This window comes from Eptatretus burgeri, chromosome 3 (genome assembly GCF_056783735.1).
Source record: "Eptatretus burgeri isolate ZD-2024b chromosome 3, Ebu_testis_v1, whole genome shotgun sequence".
In the NCBI taxonomy this organism is placed as follows: Eukaryota; Metazoa; Chordata; class Myxini; order Myxiniformes; family Myxinidae; genus Eptatretus; species Eptatretus burgeri.
Genome location: NC_140963.1, coordinates 109,639,649 through 109,647,473, shown reverse-complemented (window position 1 = coordinate 109,647,473; position 7,825 = coordinate 109,639,649). Strand labels below are relative to the sequence as shown.

Below are 7,825 nucleotides of genomic sequence, written 5' to 3'. Positions count from 1 at the left end.
CCCAGGTGCCTTGCGCTGTGCCAGGTGCTTGCAGGCCAGGGAGCTAGCGAGGAAAAGCTCAGACTGTGCAGATTTTGCAGGAGTGTTAAAGGGAAAAGGGACAATGGGAGATTGCTTTTGTTGGGAGGATTTTGTGAGAGTTTTGTGTTCTGAGCAACCGGTGGAGACTCCAGTCGGTGGAAGGGAAACCAAGAAGCTGGAACTGTGAGTGTGATAATAAGACTCTGGATGTGAATTGATGTGGTTTAATCTGATAAGTGATTGATATGTTTTGCTCTTGGAAGAAAACCTTTTTTTATTCTTCTTATTTTTGTGACCTGCACAGCCTCCCACTGCTCTCGTGCTTCCCGGTCTGGTTACAACGACGCACACTGGTCCTGCTATGTGCCATCTGGCGCTTACTCCCGACTCACTCCCTGCATGACCTGTACCTTGCCCTCAAGACCCATCCACCGCAAGACCCATGGACTCGTGTCTTACTGGCTTGTTTGCTTTGTAGGGTGAGATCCGTCAATCAGGGGTGTGGGGAAACGTCGATTTGTGGTGAAGGTCCTGAAGTAAACAGCATAGTGTGTTTGGGAAAGGCTGATGGAGATACAGGGGCAGAATGCAACAAAGATGTGGAAGTAGAGGTGATTAGTGAGGAAGAACATGGAGCAGTGGCTGAGAATGTGGAGATTGATGCCAAAGTAGCCAAGGGAGAGGAAAACATCGAGTTTGCAAAGAGTGAAAGGCCATTTGAAACTGGAAATGAAGAAGGACATGAGCTGGGTAAAGATGAAAATGATGGGCCGATGAAAGCAATAATTGGAGACCAGGACAATGAAATTAAAGAGAATAGAGTCGGAGAAGAAAGGCAGGATATGGATGTAACAGAGGATTGGAATGGGAGGACGGTGGTTAGTGAAATCTCGTGGCCACGGTACAGATCACTTTGCCAACTTCTCGTATCTCGTAGCCAAAGTGGCCTTGAAGCACTGGAAAAGAGAGACCCTGAAAGGTAAGGCGGTTTGATAATTGAGTGATACATCATTAAATTACATGCCTGGTATTGGCTTAATGGTTAGGATGGTGGGCTTGGGATCCTAGGATCCTGAGTTCAAATCCCGCTCAGCTGTTGAATTGATACCAGGTGGGGTTGACTCTGCCTGTCGTCCTTCCGAGGTCGGCAAAATGAGTGTCAGCTTGCTGGTATCCTGTGTCGGAGTGGTGACCCGTCCAGGATTGTGCCCAATAGCCAAGGAGACTGCTTAGGCAGCATCATCGCTCTGCACAGAGTATGGTCCCAATGGATGGATGGATGGATCATTAAATTGGTTTTCATATGGAGAGTCCTGATATCTGCTTTATTTCACTCCCTTGTTTCTCCAGACATGTCAGGGAAGAACTTAAAACGCGCACACCAATGTCGGAAAACCATCATGATGTCAAGATTCAGAAAAAGGATTGCAGGAATGAGGAGGAGGAGGAGGAGGAGGAAGAAGAACGAGGACACTTACTCAAGCGAGCAAAGATATCACACGAGTTGCATTACATGGTGGACAACAGGATGGAGAGAAAAGAAAAGACCAGACATAATGGGAGTATTGAGAGTGCAAATGAGGAAGCCAAGGAAGAGAGAATGCATGAGAAGAAGGAAGGTGAAGAAGAGAAGAAGACCGTTGGAGGAGGAGAAATTGAAGTCCAGGAGACAGAGCTCCCTGAAGATGTATTGGTGAGTTGGATTGAATTGTGTATTGTGACAAATAGGCTGAGAATACTCAAGTCAATGAGGTTGATCAGTTGACTTTTGGAGCGAGTGGTTTGACATTTGGAGACCTGCTTACCTTGACACAAACTGCATATTTTGTGCACACCACTTTACTAATGTACAACTGTGCATCAATCTTTAAAAATAGTGGAGTACTATACCAAACAAGACAGAGCATTTCACAATCCAGAGTGTCACCGAGGTATATAGATTGAATTTTAAATGCAAAATTACAAGCATATATATATATATATATATATATATATATATATATATATATATATATATATATATATATATATATATATACACACAAAGATGTGTACATGTGATGTCAATACACCCCTGAGAATGAACTACAGTATTATAGAATGCAGTAGGTCTAGATGCAAACAAACACACCCTTAGGAACAGGTGTGGCCAATTTGGATAGCATACACATTCAATGTATTACATCAACTTGTGGTGAAATTGGACAACTTTGTCGAAGTGTGCCAATGGCAGCCAGGGCATGCTAGTTGAACCTGTTGGCCTTGCAGCACAGCACAAGTCAGACCACAGGCTTGACGAGGCAGCTTGAAAAGTGACTGAGGCTACCCAGGCACGCTGTTCGAGCTTGGGGTCGGAACTGTGTCACAAGGCTTGAGAAAAGTGGTGTGATTGTTTTCTTGAAACAATTTGTTGTGTCCACAGATGCTGCACATAATTTGCATTCTTCACTAGTTCATGGTAACTACAGTGTTCAAATGTGGTGCAATTTCGTCATTAACTAGAGAGTTCATAGAACACAATACCCTGTGTAGTGTTGAGGTATATACTTCAATTTAAATAAAATAGTGATTTTAAGGTTTGTTGAAAAAAAATGATTCCAGAAGTTCAGTACGATTGAAGTAGTCTTATACACCACCCTATTTAACAAGTATTATGAAGGTGATTTGTGTTCTACAGTGTTCAAGTATATAATTCATTTTAAATAAAATAAAGATTGTAAAAGTCGTATAAATAAATTCTGGAATTTACCACTGTCGACTCGGTGTCAATTACATCACCCTATCTAACACGTTACATCAGTTATCCGTGCCTGTTGTTTGTGTCCTTTATGACATCCTTTAAAAATGGTAAGTTTCCTGTAGGAATGATTTTTGCTTTTGTTTGATTGCCAGGGAGGCAGACACAGTAAAAATATTATCTCACTCCTCTGAATTTTGAGCCTGAACGGTTTACATTTTTGCATTCCACTGATCGGTCAGATCGGCATCTGGACCTTAATCAAAATCTATACAGCTTGTTCTTGTCGCCTACCCAACTCCACAAAGTTGTCATCCATCCACGATATCTTGTTGTATAACGTTTTGGCTCCATCTCTCGATTGGTGAAAAATCATTTTAAAAATTATAGCATCCAGATCTTTACCAAAATCTAATCCAGTAGGATCGATATGCCATGTGACTTCCAAAAAATTGCAAGAAAACGTTTTATGGTATTTTGTTTTGTTTTATTACGTCTACAGAACAACATATTAAAAGTTGCCAAAAATGAACGACCAGAAAGGATCTAAATATGGCATTAGTAAAAATAACTAAATGTACGATTAACAAAAAAACAAAAAATTGACCGAAATACCAAAAGAGTTACAAAGTCTACCCTCAATAAATTAGTTTTGATCTGTAGGGCGTATGTTCGAACGTATCTTCCCCAAATATTTAGTTTTCATTTTCATCATCTGAAACTGGCTCAGTAGCCACATTACCGCAGTTGCTTTCTTGGCAAGGTCCGCAAGCTCTGGTGCATTCAAGGCCATGTTTTTGCAACATTTCAGTATGCTGCATCCTGTAGTGCAGTTGCAGTGGATCATTTTGAGCAGAATGTCTGGTGCAGGGCTATTATGCATCAGGAGTGGAATAAGTTTACCCCCTTGCACGTCCCAGCCCCATTCAATAGGAGGTTTTTTTTTCAGTAGGATTCAGTGGCGTCCACAACTTTTTGAGATATCCTTCTCACAGACAGACAGATGGGTGAAAAGATAACCTCAATCTACCTTAGGTGGTGGAGGTAAAGATGAAAATTGCAAGAGCTTAAAACTGCCTTGTCACCGCGATATATAAATTGTTGATGTAGAAGTGAATGATCGAAAATCTATATTCAAGTCGATCTGCATTTAAACACTCTCACTCACTCACTCACTCACTCTTGTACATTTGGGACGGACGAGGCTAAGTATGATCGTAAAGTCAAAATGTGTCGTGTATTTATTTCCCCTTTTCTGGAATATGAGGGCAGTGGGTGGTTGGGGGAGGGACTAGTAAATGCTGTGGTTGTACTACTTGCACAGATACAGACAAACAAGCATGTTGTTTTGTTCCTGCAGGCTGGCACGGAGAGAATCAAGGACTGGCTGAATGATTTTCCTAACGTGCGTGCATTTTATCATCTTCTTTGATTTCTCTCTCTGTATGGGTATATTGGGTGGCTTTGAATAATATACTCTGTACATTGGTTATGTTATCAGAGCCTTGTTTCTCCATGAGTCTGTGTGACACTTGAACAAAGTCAGTACTTGATCCTTTGCTTGTAAAGGCTCCACATTACATATTTATCTGCGACATTTACATATTGACTTCAATTTTTTTATTGAATTGCTAGGTTGTGGTGATGGTGTGGTTGAAACCTTGTTGCACTGCATTCACCAATGTGGCTTTGATTCCCATGGCTTAGCGGATATTTATGGACCCTGTGACTGATTGCTAACCTGTCCAGTATTAATTATTAGCTCCACGGAAATGTTCGACTTGCGTCGTGAACGACGTGATGCTCTGTCACTACGATTGGGATCCAGTACAACAACAACCACCACCACCACCACTTTGTAGTTTTCTAAATTCATTTCTTAAATAGATCTACACTACATATTAATATAGTATAACTATTTATTGACATTAAAAATTTTCATAAGTGGGTGTCATGTCTACCGGCATTAGTTGGTGGATGTTAAAAATCCCACGATCTCCTTCACGAAGAGTCGGTGAGCTATCGCCGGCAACCAAATTCTAAACTGCACAGTATCCTGTGCCGGAGTGGCGATCCATCAATGATTGGAACCTGGCATGAGAAACTACCTCGGTGGAATTGACATTCTGTATTCGCGCATGGTACATGATTATGATATTTTTCATCATCTTCATCTTTGACTGAACAGTTAAAAAATATATTGCACTTACTTCCTTATCAACTTACCTTATGAATATATGCTGTCTCGCAAAAGTACCCATCCCCAGTGATCGGAAAAGTTAAGTTAATCTATCAATTTAAACTGTCATGGACTTTCAAAAAGTTAATTGTGTTGCACTTCTGATTTCACTCAGAGCCAAAGTTCTGAGATACTTATACTGCCATCCATGAAACGGTGGTGCAACATCCTGCGGCAGTGGTGCAACTCCATGAATATCTGCATTAAATTTACTCTAATCCAGATGTTCATGTTGATTTCAAAGATTACTGGAAGGAACAATAAAGTGACTGACTCTACTGCATCAAAAAAGTGAAATGAAAATGCAAAATAACCAATCAGCAACTTTTCAAAAACAGCACAGAAAGTGGCCCCCATAAACACTCAACAGACAAACACATGGACAGACACCACGGTTCCACATCCATATAATAATATAAAACACAGTGTGTATTTGTCTGTTCCCCTTCATAAGGACGATTTGAGGGGGTTTTAAAAACCAATCTTTTAACACGACTATGTGTTCATGACGGTCTATTTTTGAGGATAAAAAACTTGAAAAACATTTTCCATAAGAGTAATTGCGTCTCTTCTTTTGGAATTGTAGACGGTGACTTGCAAACTGAGCCTCAAGGGCGGTATACAGAAGCATTTCAAAAAATAACAATAAATACAAGGCGAAGGAAGGGAGGTGAAATTCGCTGCACGTGATGTGCAACATGTGCAGAGTAAAACAAGTGTTCATTTACATCCGTAAGATGTCCGATAATAAAGAAGATAGATATAAGCATACCTGATACTAGGCCGAGGCTTCAGCCTTTGGCATGCTCATGAGGCTGTACTCTCAAAACAAAACGTCCCAGAGGATAAAGAAAATAGAATCACATTTGTACATGTCGTGTTTTAACATATCACTTCTTGCTATGAAACAACATATCTTCCAGTTTAATAAAATAACTCCAACCCTTCATTTTTGATGGGCTTTTATACAAGTTATATAATAGATAATGAATCGTTATCGTAAAACTCGTGATGTGCAACAAACAAATTATCTCCTCTTGGAATGCAGAAATCGAAGTTGATAATTACCTTCGCATTCTGCGAAAGGTTATGTTTTGGTCGGCGTGTATTTATTTATTTATTTATTTATTTGTAATCTTGTGATTCGTATAACTCAAAAAGTATTAAACCGAATTGCATGAAATTTGGTGGGATGATTGGTTATTAGCCAGGAAGCATTCAATTAGATTTTGGGATCGTTCAGGTCAAAGGTCAAGGTCACGAAAAGGTCAAAATCGTCTTTTTACGATAACACGGTCAATTTTTATTCAATTTGCATGCAACTTACGCCAAAATGTTCAGAATTCAACGCCTCTTCTTGTGATATGCAATATGACACAATGACGCCCATACTCTTGTTACCGGTTAGGGGTCAAAGGTCAGGGGGGGGTCACGACCTTGAAAAATATGCGGTTTTTGTCATAACGCGGTCAATTCTTGTCCGCTTTACATGAACCCAGCACCAAAATGTTCAGAATTTAATGCCCAATCTTGTGACACAATGACGTCATAACACATGTCACCGGTTGGGGTAAAATGTCGGGGGGGGGGGGTCACGCCCTTGAAAAATATACGATTTTCGGCATAACTCAGTCAATTCTTATTCGATTTGCATGAAACCAGCATCAAACGAGATTACCTTCTCTTGTTGAAACGTTGTATTCACCGAGCTTGCGAGTGAAGACTCGCCAAAACGACGTGAGTTAATTGTTGTTTGGTCCGTAGCCCCCGAAAGTCGGGGGGGGGTCATGACATTATAGATATGTGGTTTGTGTCATAAGACCATTCATATGAAACCAGTTCCCCACACTCATACCAAGAACAAAAAAAGTAGTGGCGGCGAAGATATGCGCTCTTTGAGTGCCCGTTCTAGTTTTATGTGTAATCAAAGTGTTTTTATGTGTACAGGCGGATCCTCCAGTGGAGCTCGTTCTTTTTGGAAGCTGTAATATTCAGCAGGTAAAAACTCACTCATCAAACATCCACATATGTATACACACTCACCAATTTTGCCACACCTCACCAATGCTTGCTTGTCCATGCTGTACAAGTTTTCCCTGAATTAAAACAATTACTTGCTTGTGTCGCATACTTTTCCTCACCCTTGCTGTAAATATTGTTATGGTTTTCAGAATCCAGTCTGATTAATGCATCCACACATCCAGGTCCTCAGACAGTTATTTCCTTAAATGCATGTTCAGAATAGCCCCATCCCCATGTCTAATGGCATTTTAAATGTGATGTGTTGAGAAGGGTAAAGGATAGATCCCCTCTCTTGTGGGAAGCTTTTTCTTTACGACAGGCACGTTCACACACATTTCTTTCACGAGCTCTGAAGCCCGCCCCATTCTTCCTCAGCGGCAATCTTTCGTGAGCTCCGACGCCCGCCTTTTTTTGGAGCGCACGGGTCGTCATGGTAACCGTGCGCCAGTGGGGTGGGGTGAGCTTGGGGTGGATGGCACCCCACGGAGACGGCCCGGAGAAATAAAAACGAGCGAGAAGTACGTTCTGAGGAGAGAAAAACTGTGAAGAGAAAAGCGTGAGGAGAAAAAGCAAAGGGCGAGAGAAGCGGGTAAGAAACTAGTGTCTGACCAGCGCCGACGAAACAATTCGTCCTTCCCAGTGCTTGGGCAAGCGAGCATGTGATGCGCGTGTGGGTGTCTGACCAGCGCCGATGAGACAATTCATCCTTCCCAGTGCTTCGGCAAGTGAGCGTGTGGTGCGCGTGTAGGTGTGAGCAGCGCCGCCAACAAATGAGGCATGGGTCGGTCATCAACAACACCAGGGTC

At 41.6% G+C, this 7,825-nt stretch overlaps 1 protein-coding gene across 5 annotated transcripts in view; it reads left to right on the top strand.

Annotated features, from left to right (window-relative positions):
• Positions 1 to 7,825, top strand: part of LOC147030688 (uncharacterized) — a 30,217-nt gene that overhangs the window by 4,244 nt on the left and 18,148 nt on the right. For all 5 annotated transcript variants that reach the window (XM_085874977.1, XM_085874973.1, XM_085874978.1 and 2 more), the window contains 5 exons: positions 1 to 204; positions 326 to 1,000; positions 1,372 to 1,714; positions 4,119 to 4,163; positions 6,945 to 6,995. The exon at positions 1 to 204 is cut by the window's left edge. In XM_085874977.1, the coding sequence (XP_085731103.1) occupies positions 1 to 204; positions 326 to 1,000; positions 1,372 to 1,714; positions 4,119 to 4,163; positions 6,945 to 6,995 (1,318 nt within the window). The remainder of the gene's footprint in view (positions 205 to 325; positions 1,001 to 1,371; positions 1,715 to 4,118; positions 4,164 to 6,944; positions 6,996 to 7,825) is intronic.